The following is a 15034-nucleotide window of genomic DNA, read 5'->3' as shown; positions in this document are numbered from 1 at the left end:
ACATTTTATATAATAATAACACCCTCTGGACATTCTTCACCATTAATGAGAAACCATTTCATTTTCAAAACAAATACTGTTTTATAACAACACTTCTACAGTGACTGAAGAAACAGACAATGCAGAGGTGATGCCTGTACCTCCCTTTCCTGTCCTGGCACCACAACACCTCTGCGTCATCTCCTCCACTGGACCCCTCCTAGGATGACATTGCTGCAGAGATTTCCTTCAATGCCATCCTCCTCATCTCAAAAAGGAAGACAACCCTAAAGGAGATCTGTGCCGCTGTGGCAAGGCCAGCCTGGTAGTAACAGCAGCAGCAGCAGATTATTCTCCTTTTAGTCTGCTTGGCCATCATGACACTTCTTGTCACCAGTCTGGATGTTGACACAGGTGATTGCTGCAGCAGTGTCATTGTCCTAGGAGGCAGAAAGTGGAAGGCTTAAACTGACAGCTGCCTGGGGAGTAAGGCAGGAAAGGGAGGCATGAGCTGAGGCTATTCTCAACCAAGAGGAGGAGGGCAAGCTGCTGCCAGCACCACCCTGGCCCTTGAACAATTTCTTGCCCCCCCCCCCCCAGCTTGAGCACCAAAAAAAAGATTAGAAGGGTAACATCATCAAAGGATTTTTCCAGTAGAAGCCAGGTAATGGGAAAACAGCCTTACAAGAAAGAAATTAGTTGAACACAGCAAAATTCATAATTCTGTCTTTTATTCTTTCCATTCTGTGGGGAAAACCATTAAAAAAAGTTCCAGAAAGCTGCATGAACCTACAAATAGATATGTAGGTCATACTGGTCTGTAAGAAAAGCATAGTGATACTGGGAATGGTTACATGCTGTAATATTGCTGAAAAAAATATAGACCCATTCAGTCCCTTGGGTAGACCACTGCAACCCCATGTAAAAGCAGGTGCTAAATGTAATATATATATATATATATATGTATATATGTATATGTATATATGTTAAATGTAATAAGATATTTAAAAACCAACCAGCTCCAAGCCATTCATAGAGCTTACCGCTAAAATAAGCCTGCTGATAAGAATGCTAAAAGAACATTTGAACACAACAAATGTATGGCCTTTACAATACACTGTGACAAAATAGTTAGAAGGCAAAAGAAAGCAGTAGGGCGCCAGTTGTCAACTAGCGACCCTCCAATGTGTTGCTGGACTGCAAAGTCCATTATCTCTTGTAATTGGCCATACCAGCTGGCATTATTGGGAGGGTAGACATATTTTCTTCACTCTGCACTAAGGGTTAGTGGTACTCTGGTTAGCATAACCTAGAATGAAATCGCAATCAGTTGTTGGGCAAATCCAATTAATTCAATGGCAAATCCAGTTGATTAAATGGTGCTACATTAATGGGGATTAACAATAGGATTTTAAGGCTGTGCAGCTGGCATAAAATATCAAGAGGCTTCATGAAAGCCAGAGCCAGGACATCAAATGTCACAATGTTCTTACACCCCAACACACTTTATATTCTAGTCTTCTGCCTGAACCAGAGCATGAGTGATATATCAACTTTCAGTTGGGTCAATTTTTAATACTGGTTACAGTCAAGACAACCTGAAATTTGCTTGATGTTCAGATTTGCAGAAAATTTTATGCACCTGGTGATAGACACTTTTTTACCTGGCTCAGTTTCCCAGACTGCCAACCTGATGTAAAGGCTTTATTTGAATCAATGCATACTGAGATTAAGCATGAGTGTGTGCATGCATGCATCAATACATGGCATGAGAGGAGTCTGTATATTTAATGGGGAGTACAGACTAGCGAGTCTGATGGCTAGTGAAGTTCTCTGAAAAGGAATAAGACAGCATGAAGGCCAGACCACAGTCTAAGGATTTACAATGTGGCATTGTCAGCTACTTCTAAGCAATATTTTAACTAGTCATCATCTCTCTGTAACAAGGTATGCGTGGGCCTGCTACACATACATATATACACTTGTGTGTGTGTACACACAGGAGGAGAAGGATCAATTCCCCAACTGAGGATGAACTCGTTCTCCCCACCCTCATTCTGAATCGTGGGTTGGATTTTCAGCCTGTATTTTCATCCCTGTAGTTTGAGAGGAACTAGATTCAGCTGTCCTATTTAGGAAAAAATGAACTGACATCAAAACACTGTGACACCATGATGCTAATGTAACTATAGCATCTTGGGCACCATAGCATCATAACAACAGCAAAAGGAGACTAGATTAAAAGCATTCCATATGTTCAAGCTTTTACATGATACTAAGAGAAGATTTCATTCACTCTTATTAATATTTTTTTTATTTGGACGACAGAACATTTCAACACAACAGTTTGAAACAGCATGATTAAAGACTGCAGCACTCCTGAGAGTGATCACAGATATGTACACTGTATGATGAAAAAGTTGCACCTCAGAGCTGATCATGATCAAGTTAAAAATACCTGACTTGAAGTACATGTGCTAATAGGTTTCCTTCAGGTCATGACCAGCATGAAAAACACATACATTAGGACACAGGTACTCAGCGGAAATTTCTGCTAATGGGTACAGCAATATGCTGTGTTTTAAGGATTAAAATCAAGATTCCAGTTTAGTGTTAGCACTGAGCCCTTAAGGTGAAAAAAACCCAAACACCAAATCTCTACTTTTCCCTCATTTACATACATCAAAACTATTCACACTTAAGGATGTGCCCAGCTGCACACAAATTAAGTATTTTCAAGGATAAAAACTTTAATAGCTAATACTGGAGGTGTCTCTTGCTTCTTGGTACAAAATCATCTTTTACAGGCTATGAAAATTTCTGCTATCAGTTCCTAAAGGGAAAAAACAGCTTGCTAAGTTAACTCCTCAGGAGGTAACAAATACCAATCTCTGGGAATCACTTCCCTTCTATACTGAAAATGCTCCGCCAATTCAAGTTTCACATATTCAGGAAGACAGAAGATTTAAGGCTCCGGTGGCAAATACAATCCTCTGAGCAAAGTTTTTCTAGAGTCAAGATTCAACAGGTAATGTTTATTTATTTTTCTCTTGACTCTAAATTCTTGGTCTCAGGTTCAGATAAAATCCAAGTGAAGTCAAAGTCTGGCAAGAGATTCTGTCCTCCATAAAAAAGAGGTTTCGGTCATCCATTTTAGGAGCACTTGAGGATTGCCTGCGATTTTGTAATGCTTTTGTTTTTTTATTAAAATTAAAGAAACATTCAGCGTGTACTTTAGTAAGTCGAAGAGGCTGTGCTCATAGCATCATCTGCAATTTTGGTACTGGCCGGGTGGATACTTGCAAAATATTTTACATCATTGTCATTATCCATCTGGAGGGCCACGATTGTCTGTTCCACCGCTTCTTGATGGGAATTGACACACATTAGGAAATATTCTGTGCAAGGAGAAAAGGGGGGAGGGGAGAGAAAAGAAGCATCACAATTAAAATGTCAGACCCCACATGCAAAGTGCAAATCAGGGTGCAAAACACAGAGCACATCTATACTAAACAAAGCCAAAATGATTGTGCAAGTGAAATGCAGCTTACACAGTCTATTACTGTATTCTGTCCCCTTTCCCTCTGGAGTACTAGCATTCCCCAAACCCCTTCCAGAAAGTGGAGGACGACTCATGAACATCAAGATCTGTGTCACAAAAACTCCAATGGGTGTTAACTGGTAAAAAATGAGCAAAGGAATTTTGCACTAGTATCACTGGAAACAATCCAAACCAACAATTTTTAGCATACAAAAAATGTATACTAAAATTCTGTTCCATTAATTTCCAAATTCAATGCAAGATATTTAAGAATCCAGTTCCCCCATTAAATTCTTAGTGTTGTACTTTGGCAGATGAAGTGACCATAACAGGTGAGTTGTGGAGAACACCTAGTAAGTGTGGAGTGATGGTTAAGAGAGTTGGGCTGAGACTTGGAACATCCAGGTTCAAGTCTTACTGAGCCATGACACCACCTTGTTGAAACTGGACCAGTCAATCTATCTCAGCCTGACCTGTCACAGACAGTTGTTGTGAAACTAAGGTAGGGAGAGGGAGAAGTCATATACAGTGCCTGGAGCTCACCGAACGAAAGGGAGGCTGCAAATATAAATAATAAAGTTCATACTCCTGTTTCATCCTGGCTCAGTACAAGGTGCTGATTATACCTTTAACAGGGCCAGCATGAAATCCTCTCCACTACAAAGATTGACCAGTAGTTTCTTAGACTGATCATCCTATGCCTGACATAAAGATCGAGAATTGGATCATCTCACAAAATGAGCATAAGCTCATTTTACATCAGCTGTTGTTTGGTAAGGCTTCTGTAGCTGAAGGAATAGAATATTCCTTCTAAAATGGCAATTTTGTAACTTCACCCTTTTTATAAATATTGTTCATTTCTCACCAGGGCTTCTGCAAAGAAAGCTCTAGGCAGATCATACTCAAGCTATTTATCACAAATCTGAAATATAAACGTATTAGGAATCCCAAAAGGTAATGTAGCAACCACTATCTGCCTTTCCTTGCCCAGATACTGGCCAAAGTTTATATTACTTGAAAAAACCAAAATATAATGTCATTAAACTATTCATAGAGAGCTGAATAAAATTTTAGAAATGAGCCTGGAAAAAGAGGTACAAAGTTACTCTTTTCATCTATTGCAACTGTTCTTGATGGTGTATTGTAGGAAAGGTTGCTATGCCCTAACGAGATGCAGATTATATCCACTGAGATTTCTGGAGGCCTCTGGCAAATCTTGGTTCACTCTGTCCTAGATACACGTTTCACTTGGAATAGGATTCAAGTTTGAATCAAGGCTTCTCACATGACAATCTCAGAACTTCTTGCTGGGATAAAGCCTCCCCTTCTGACATCTGAAACATGTGTAGCTCTGACAGCTATGATTAACTGCAAGGCTTTGAAGGGTACTACTGAGTAAGCATAATAAGCTCCTTCACTGAAGGAAGGATTCCCATGTCAGAGGCTTTAAATTCCAGGTAGATTTGACAACTGGCACCTCTTCATTAAGTACCATCTTGAAGAAAAGCAGGCAATTGGGGTTGGTAGGAGTAAACAAAAAGATCAGGACATACTGGGGTCCATTTCTCTTTCTTCTAAATCTGGTTCCTTGAAAATCTCACAGCTGCCTCAATTTTGACAAAACACTGTATGCTTAGTATTTCAAATATTATGGACTAGTCTAGAAGAAAAGATCAGAAAATAAGCTTGAGGAAAATACTAAGGCATGAAGTACCTACACTGGTTAACTACGAACATACTGCAAAACACATGGAGAACATAAAAACACAACCATTTTTACTGCACACCAAACACAGCAAAAATACTCAAGGTTTGTAGTCTCACCCACCTTTCTCTAGAAGTGTTTGCCTCAAGGTTTTTGCCAGTAGGACTCTAACATTGGGAACTCTATCCGAGGCCAAGTGTAGTAAATGGGGCAATAGATGCTCAGCAAACTTGTCCATTGGCAAACAGTCATCTTCAATAATAGTCTGAAAAGATTAACAAACTATTCTGAATTTCAGCAAACAAGAAAGCAACATGGATTCCAGAGCAGTGCACAGATAACAGCTGATTAACACAGTTAATCAAAAAGTGAAGCCTCAAAATAACATAACAAAATATGTACCCATAACCACTCATAAGGATCCCCCCATGTTTGTTTGGGTTTTTTGCTTCTTTGGTACTGCCTCTTCTTTCTTCTTGTCACCAATACAACTAGTTAATTACACAAAAGTTCAAGGCTTAGTATCTCTAAGATAACAAAACTACACACTGGAAATACAAGAGAATCAGGTTTTATTGGGCTTAGTCTATAGTGAATCATTCGTTTTTATAGTAAGGGATACTGTATGAAAAATAATAAAATCCTACCAAACACTTATGCCTCTCATTTCTTATTAGACACATTACCTGGATTTTTTTAAAAAAATCCAGAAATAATGTTGTGTTGAAAGTAGAAGAGCAAAGCAAACTTTTTGGTACTAAGCTGCAATTTTTTAAAAAAGGGGAAAGACTTTATGGGATTCTTACCTGGCAAATAAACACAAATGTTTGGCGACCAGACCATTTGGGGCATCTGCAGAACCTTTCCACTAGTTCATTCATGAGATCGACCACAAATGTTGACACTGGATCATTATACAGCTTCTTTACCATTTCACTAACCTACAAAAAAATGTAAAGTGCTCAAAATGTAAGCAACCTACTCAAATAGCAAATATGTTAAATATGTTTTCAGTTATTTTTACAGCCCATACCAACTTGTAGGAAATCCAACGAACAGATGAGACCTTGTCTGCACAAAGGCTGAGAGCAATAGGTCGCAGGTAGTCATATATGTCTCTGGCACTGTACAGATCTAGAAGCAAGATCAGTTGCCTACAAGAATCAAATGAACAAAGGGCCAAAACTGGTATGAAATCAAGAAGAATCAAGAAGAGGGTAACCATGCCTAGCCTTAGGGGGTCAAACATTATGCTACTTCATAACAGTAAATGAAAAACGAATTCTTATACATAGAATATCACTTGTTTTCTAAACAATATTGAAAATGGTGTGACATGACTAGGAAATCCTAAATCAGGAGAGTATAGTCAGATGTGGCTGCCATACTGACTATAGATGAATACTAGCTTCTTCCTCTCCTGCTGTCTCATTAGCACAGGCCTGGACTCTAGCTGTTGTCTGTGCTAGTTCTGCTTCCCGAAACCTCTGATGTTCAGCGAAGAATCTTCCACTCCTCTAAGTGTTGAGGATCATAATGAATCCTGCTAATACAGAAAAGCTCTGGGTCTCAGTCTAAGCTACAGCAGTATTTCCAAATGAGGCTAGAAAGTAGGTGGAATCCATTGGCTGCATCTGTTCTGATCATAGTAATTAATTATGCTTGCATCTTCTTCATTAGTCCCAACCAGACTAGACCATTCAATCAATTGTTGACTGATTAGTGAAAACATAAATTTAATGAATTCAATAGGTTGTTGTGTGCCTTCATGTCATTTCCAATTTATGGAGATATCATGGGGTTTTCTTGACAAGTTTCTTCAGAGGGGGTTTGTCATTGCTGTCCTCTGAGGCTGAGAGAGTCTCACTTGCCCAAGGTCACCCAGTGGGTTTACATGGCTGACCCAGGATACAAACCCTGGTCTCCAGAGTCCTAGTCCAATGCTCAAATCACTATACCATGCTAGCTCTCTAATGGGTTTCCCGATAGGTCTAGTGAGGTCTAAAAGAGAATTTAGGAATGCAGTCTGACTTTACATGGCAAACATGGCTGAGAGATGAGCTCCTGCTCTTCTTAAAAGGAACCAGGCCTCACATTCCTAATCATATTTACTGAGCAGGAAATGCCAGCAAGTTAAATCTTTTTGGGAGGCGGTCCCACTGAACCAACTGGAGCTTAACATATTACATGCTCTAAGTGTGAGCTCCTCACCTGGCAAAAAGGCAAAGCACCCACATCCTAAAATTGGGGGGTATTTTGCTTGAAATTGTATAGTAATGCTATATGAAGAACAGACTGTTTAGTTTTGCCACTAAACTTATTGTAGGCTACTATGAATATTTAATAGAAAAGTGAGATAAAATGTGGTGGTAGAACCACACAGAGCTCCTTGGAAGAAAGATGGGATGGTCAAAGTAACTAATCAACTAGACCCTCGACTTGTTTTTGAACTCTGTGTAGAGATGTGTTGCCACTCATTTCCTTTCCTCAACAGTCCCCTGCACCTTTCAAAACACTATTATTAGAACCTCTACACTTATTCATATAAACTAAGAAGTTTCTCTTATGCTGACCTTTGAATATGGCACCATAAGATTTCTCTACTTAAAAGGCTGTTTGGTTTATTCATTCAGTTTGTTGTTGTTGTGGGTCTTCAAATCGTTTCTGACTTATGGAAACCCTAAGGCGAACCTATCACAGGGTTTTTTTAACAAGTTTCTTCAGTGAGGAAATGCCATTGCCATCCTCTGAGGCCGAGAGAGTGACTTGCCCAAGGTCACCCAGTGAGTTTACATGCCCAACCCGATTTGAACTCTGGTTTCCAGGCTCATAGTCTAATGGTCAAACCACTACACCACACTGGCTAATTCAGTAAATTCTTCTAAGTGCCAACTGTGCCATTTTGCTCCAGCCAAAAGAGCTGGATCCAAAATGGGGACACTGGAAACAAAAGTGAAGAATCACCATATTCATTCTGAAGGAATGCAGAAGCACAAAATCTCTATTAAAAAAAAATGAAGGGGAAAACAAAGAAACATTCCTTGCCTAGTAGCCCAATGAGCACTGACTTTATTCAGTAGCCAAAGAGTTCTAAATGCCATTTAGAAAAGCAAACCAGAGAGGATTTAATGGCTTGTTTCAGCTCCTTATAGTATCCTGGAGGAAGGTGCAATTGGCTTGTTCCAAACAAAAGCATTTAGATGCAGAAGAGGCGGAAGGGAGGTTGCACAAATATGAGATACCATATATACTCGACCATAAGTCGAGAAATTTTTGCCCCCAAATGGCATCCAAAATCGCGGCTCGACTTATATACGGGGCAATGGGGTTCTTTGACCAAGCCTCTCCCCAGCTGGGCTACCTCTGCAAGAGATAGCCCAGCAGGGGAGATGCAGGCAAAGGTGACCGATTGCCCTGCAGCCCCTCCTCTTGGCTCAGCTCCCTCCGATGGGAAAAGCCCAGCAAGGGAGATGATCACACGCCCTGTAGCCTCTCTTCAGCCAGGCGTTCCCCAGAGAAGGGGCCTGGCTGAGGAGATGCCGGGGAGGGCGGTCGCCTTCCCCAAAAGCCTCACTTCGGTGAGGCCCCTTCTCTGGAGAAGGAGCCCTGCCGAAGAGACGCCGGGGAGGGCGGTCGCCATCCCCAAAAGCCTCTCTTCGGCGAGGCCCCTTCTCTAGAGAAGGAGCCCTGCCGAAGAGACACCGGGGAGGGCAGTCGCCTTCCCCCAAAGCCTCTCTTCGGCGAGGCCCCTTCTCTGGAAAAAGAGCCCTGCCGAAGAGACGCCGGGGAGGGCGGTCGCCTTCCCCTAGAGCCTCTCCTAGGCGAGACCCTTTCTTCAGCGAAGGGGCCTGGCTGAGGAGACGACGAGGAGGGCGCGCGATCGCCCAAAAGCCTCTCCCTGGCTGGGCTTCTTTTGTGAGGAAAGCCCAGCGAGGGGGACACTGAGGAGGGCACACCCTCGATGTATCCACGGGTCATATAAAAATCCATATTTTTGGCCCCAAAAGTTGACCTCGACTTATACATGAGGTCGACTTGTACACGAGTATATACAGTACATAGCAGTGTTTTCTTGCAGGTGCCACTTGTTACAATTACAGTTCTGCAAGACGCAAAAATATTTTTAGTAATCAGTAGTTTAACATGTATAAAAGTAGAATATTTGCTAGCAAGAGGAATTCCTTTACTGGTGCTAATGGAGTTTAAATTATAATGTCCTTTGTCTTGGTCTCCACATGGCCAATAGCAGGGTGGCCTCTGCCTGCACTGAAATCCCTCCAAACCAACTGAACTACAGCAGAAAAAACATATGCTACAAAATACAGTGATCCAACACTGTCATCACCCACCATACCATGACTTTTAAACATTTTTTGTCGAATGAAGAAGCTAGTGCAGCTTTGAAAGCTTGCATTATGTTTTGTGTTTTTTGGTTAGCCAATAAAGGTATCACTTTTTTTGTGGATTTTGGTTTTTGTTTTATTTTGCTGCATGGCCAGCACAGCTACCCCTGTGTGACCTTTCTTGTTAATTACCTTACAAACATAAGAGCCAGTGTAAAATAATGCTTATAGTGTGGTATAATACTGAGATTGGACCTGGGAGACAAAAGACCCAAATCCCACCTCAGCAATAAAACTCACTGGATGACCTTCCGCATCCACTCTCTCACAAGTCTGTTGCAAGGATGAAAGAAGCACCAAGTAACAGTGTGGTCTTCAGAAAAATACAAAATGCAGCAACCTTCATAAATAAAGGTTAATAATAATAATAATAATAATAATAATAAGATTAAAAGAACTATAACAGTAAACTTACTCAGCTAGCTCTGCTCGGAAACGCCAGTTTCTGCTATTATCTGTAACTAAGAATTCTTGTAGCTGATAAAGATATTCTCGCCTTTTATCAGGGTGAAGAAGCTGGAAATATAATTATGAACATTGTCAGAATCATGCGGAATTGAAAGTGCATAAAGAACAAAATGTTTTATCAAAAATGAGGTTGGTCAGAAAAGCAGTTCTGAAATTTTTGTGAACTACCTTGGCATAACAAGTCACCACCACCACCACCACCACCATCATTATATTTATTTACATCCCACTTTCCCAGAAAATTGGGACACAAAGCAGCTTACATATTGAAATAGTACAATTAAAAACATACAAAAGTGAAGATTAAAATAGAAGGAAATTAGTACACTATTAAAACATCACTCATTAAAATAATAAAATGTAACCAAAAGATAAATTATTTAAAAACAGTACATATTAAACAGTTAATCAGCAATATGGAAGAAATTAAATCAAGGGAGAAATTATATATCCTTACTTTAAAAATAACCATTAAAAGTTACATTTTATTTTTGTTTATATACAGTTGTCCCTTCTTATACACGGATTTTTTATACACGGATGCAAACATCCACAGTTTGAAAATGTTCAAAAAAAGTATAGGTTTCAAATATCAAATGCTGATTTTCTATTTTTTATAAGGGACACCATTTTGCTATGTCATATTTAATGAGACTTGAGCATTCACGGATTTTGTTATCCACGGGGGATCTTGGAACCAAACCCCAGCATATAACAAGTGTCCACTGTATTTGTTTTTGCCTATATTTTTCATTTATACATTTTACTTAGTAAACCCAACTATGCAGAGAAGATAATGACAAATTTACTTTATGTGCATAAAAGAAGAGTGTACCTTCAAAAAATCATGCAGATGCTTAAGCACACCGATCCTGACTTCATCCAGGTCCTTTAAGAAGCCATTAAAGACTGGAACCAGATCCCCAGCTGTAAGCTGGTCTCCAAGGATGACAGCAAGTTCATGTATTGAGAATGCCAGTGTTCTTCGAACTTTCCACTTGTTAGTAAATTAGACAAAATGGTTAGCATTAGTTTTGTTGCACAAATATTAAAATAAAATAAAAACAAATTAGTTCACGTGTTGTTTTAAGACAGATATTTTAATCTATTAAACAGGATTAAAATGTGGAGAAGGTGACAGGCGAAAATGCCCTGCCTCCTTATTTCTGTTTGCCAGAAGACACTTTGGTACTCCTTCCAATGTCACAGAGGCAGCTCCATCAAAAATTGAGGAACCACCTTTTAATCCTATTTTGCATATTTTGGAAACTCAGAAGTACTAAATAGAGGCATTAACCCACAATGCTGGTAAAAATTCAGCTTTTTATGAATACAGCAAGGAAATTCTTGCAATAAATGTTAGCACAGATCAAAATGCTTTTCTAATCCTTGCTTTTAATTCATTTACTAGCTAAGTGGATTTACTGTTTGCATACTGCAGAGTGTTTAAACAATATGAGTACTGCTTTCTAGAAATTACATCATAGCAAGCTGTTCCATTAGACAACTAATCGGTGTGGACTAAAGTAAAGCCCTAACAGGTGCTCTACTACTCAGAAAGAAAAATATAATTTATTTTGTTGTGGCTGTGTGCCTTCAAGTCATTTCCAACTTATGGCAACCATAAAGCAATCCTATCATGGGGTTTTCTTGGCAAGATATATTCAGAGGGGGTTTGCCATTGTCTTCTCTTCCCCTGAGGCTGAGAGCACGTGAATCACCCAAGATCACCCAGTGTGATTAATGGCTGAGCGGGGATTTGAACCCTGGTCTTCAGAGTCATAGTCCAACACTCAAAGCACTACCCCACACTGGCTTTCAGAAATGTAATATATCCACAAATCCACAGGCTAAAAAGTAGTTTCCCCTTCGTCACTGGTATCTCTATTCCTGAAAAAAAATACCAAGAACGCTACAGTCACAAGAAATGGCCCAATATCTCATTCCATCCATTAGGCAACTTAGGTTTGTTGCTGGAAGAACAGAGAAGCACAACTAACTACACTAGTTCTTTTCAAATTTGTCATTACCTGCATATCAGAGGCTAGAGTCTCATAGGTATCTTTCAGACAGTGCCAGTTCTGTCTACCTAAGGTCAGAGCCACACCTGGAAGGCTATAGGCACAGTGCTTTGCAATCTCTGTATCAACAGTCTGAGCTCGAGATGGATCTGTCATAGATAAATACTGGTCCAGCAAGGCCTGAGGTACAACATCCTAAAATGGAAAGCAGAATGTTAAAATATATTCTGAGAAAACTACTCCAGTATACAAAATAACAGCACAATATAAACAAGCACGTTAAGAATGCAAGGCACATCTTAGTTGCTTGAAAACAGGCATCCCTGGATTTATGGATGGAGACTCAAATGACATGCAAAAGACAGCCAACAGAAAGGGATCATACAGATTGAGCAGGGCTAGAAGGGATAAATTTTCCACACTTTCCCATCTGGATAACTTGTCTCTGACAGCCTTCCTATTGGCAGGAAGGGAATGAAGACACTTCTGCTGCTGCCCTTTGCCACTTGTACCTGTCTCTGGACAGCGGGCAGTTGGCAATTAGACCTTGGGCTCAGCTGCCCCCTACCATCTGCATAGTGGGGGAAATTCCTTGCACAGTTCCCTCAGGTATGGCAAGCAAAAGATAGATAGTGACCAAGAAGATGGTGGCTGGCTAATACCATGCCAAGTATACATGCAGCAGTATTTCTGTATTGCCCCTAATTGCTGGTAGCTCTATGGCAAAAGAGAAACAGAAAGGTCTGTCATGGGATGGCCATTTCACACTGAGAACTACACTAGCCAACTACAGTTTAGACTTCCAACTCCAAGGCTCACAAGGAAATCATAACAGTTTGAACAAAAAAAAATTAAAGACCCATTTTAAATTTCCAAATGTAATATAATATTTTAACAGAAAGAGAGAAAATTACATGAAATATTTAAGAAAATTATACTGCTTAAAATATGTGTAAATTTTAAATTGCTTTAAATGCTATGTTTATATTTTGTGTTATTAAGAGACTGGCAATGAATTACATTAAAAAACCCAGAGTTCACAAAGTGCCGTTTCTCAAATGAATAAATACCTGAATTTTGGATTTCTTCTCTTCTTCAGGACTGAAACTACTGTTGGTACTTAAGTCAGAATCATGATGAATATAACGAAGAGCAGATTCTACAATGTCCTGTGGTGAGAAGAAAGATACAACGTAGAATAGAGGCATAATAATAGTATTATAATTATATTAATAGCAGCAGTAGCACATACGCAGCATTAGCTTACTCAACAGTAAACTACTACAGAGTACAGCAATGAAATAATTTGTGTTGTGGTAGCAAACTCTGATTCAACGTGTCTTAAGTAATAAATCTTTAATTATTTACCTCAACAGCATCATTGATTAAAGGCACCGTATTATTCTGAATTAATTTACAGTTCAGTTGGTCTTTGATGTTCAAGTCACTCTGGCAATCCACTGACTTGCCATTGCCTGTGGCAGCTTCCTCCTGAGGATCCAGACTTGAGGCCCGGAGAGCAGCAGAGAGCACCTCCACTTGTGCTGTGCACAAAAGGAAGCATACACATGTCAGAGAGCTGTTCTACCCATGGCCATTACACAAACCTTGCAGTTCTCTTACAACTGACTACAGATGTTGAGAAGACAGAGGTCTTTCTCCAACAGCCTCCTCACAACTGAGTTCTGTAAATTAAATCATACTTCATATTCCATCAGCACAAAAGTTTAGAACTTCAGTAGACAAAAGCAGGACTTTATCAAAATTGCTCCATCACCAGATGACTTTGAACCGAACACTACCTCTGAGCTTAACCTATCTCATAGGACTGTTGTGAGAATGAAATTGCGGGAGGGACCCTTGAGGAAAGATAGGATATAAATATAATCAATAAGTAAAAGTAATATTTAAATAACCTCTGAAAAGGTTGCAACATACAGCAATTCTGACTGGCTTGTGGTTCAACCAGTTCAGTGCTAAGAACCACGTTAGATCATAGAATTAGAATCGTAGAGTTGGAAGAAACCACAAACACCATCCTGTCCAACCCCCTGCCATGCAGGAACTAGCAATCAAAGCACCCCCAACAAATGGCCACCAACCTCTGGTTAAAAACCTCCAAAGAAGGAGACTCCACCACACTCCAAGGGAGTGTATTCCACTGTCAAACAGCTCTTACTGCTAGGAAGTTCCTCCTAATGTTTAGGTGGAATCTCTTTTTCTGTAGCTTGCATCCATTGATCTGGGTCCTATTCTCTGCAGCAGCAGAAAACAAGCTTGTTCTGTCCTCAATATGACATCTTTTCAAATATTTAATCATGGCTACCATATCACCACTTAATCTTCTCTTCTCCAGGCTAAACATACCCAGCTCCCTAAGTCTCTCCTCATAGGGCATGGTTTCAAGATCCTTCATCATTTTGGCTGCCCTTTTCTGGACATGCTCCAACTTCTCAACATTCTCAATATTAAGAGTTCATACACGTTGAGCTTTATAGTTTTTTTATTGCTTTGAGTATTTTACTGTTAGTTAAAATAATTTGTTCATTAAGTGCAGTGAATTAATAGAAAATTAAATCTTAATATTTTAAATGCAAGCTAAGAAACAGCACAAGATACAGCTCTGTTAGAGATTTTTCAGTGCATATGTAAAAATGCTGCCAAATTGACATTGTTTCCAGCAGCAAAGACAAAAGTAGATCAGGGCAAAACAAGTATACTTTGGAGATACAAATGTGTAGGATTTCTTAGCCTCTCAGAAGAAATCAGAGAATGCCATTATTAATTTCATTTTCCCTTCTGGTGTTTTTCCTTTCTCACAACTACAAACCTTCCTCCAGCACCCTGCATTTGCTACCAAATTCTATCAAGCTGTAGTCATTCTGCTCCTCAGGGTTCAACCTGCCTGGGCCACTCT

The 15034-nt window shown here is 39.8% G+C and overlaps 1 protein-coding gene across 7 annotated transcripts in view; it reads right to left on the bottom strand.

Annotated features, from left to right (window-relative positions):
- Positions 1-11: 11 nt before the first annotated feature.
- Positions 12-15034, bottom strand: part of PPP4R1 (protein phosphatase 4 regulatory subunit 1) — a 57193-nt gene continuing 42170 nt past the window's right edge. For all 7 annotated transcript variants that reach the window (XM_089517032.1, XM_089517034.1, XM_089517033.1 and 4 more), the window contains 9 exons: positions 13486-13661; positions 13188-13286; positions 12127-12312; positions 10932-11093; positions 10044-10144; positions 6259-6379; positions 6032-6166; positions 5349-5490; positions 12-3377 (listed from right to left, as the gene is read on the bottom strand). In XM_089517032.1, the coding sequence (XP_089373158.1) occupies positions 3214-3377; positions 5349-5490; positions 6032-6166; positions 6259-6379; positions 10044-10144; positions 10932-11093; positions 12127-12312; positions 13188-13286; positions 13486-13661 (1286 nt within the window). In that variant the 3' untranslated portion in view covers positions 12-3213. The remainder of the gene's footprint in view (positions 3378-5348; positions 5491-6031; positions 6167-6258; positions 6380-10043; positions 10145-10931; positions 11094-12126; positions 12313-13187; positions 13287-13485; positions 13662-15034) is intronic.

This window comes from Sceloporus occidentalis, unplaced genomic scaffold (genome assembly GCF_023333645.1).
Source record: "Sceloporus occidentalis isolate IW3139 unplaced genomic scaffold, rSceOcc1.0.p SCAF_3, whole genome shotgun sequence".
Lineage (NCBI taxonomy): Eukaryota > Metazoa > Chordata > Lepidosauria > Squamata > Phrynosomatidae > Sceloporus > Sceloporus occidentalis.
This window is presented reverse-complemented; position numbering and strand designations above follow the sequence as displayed.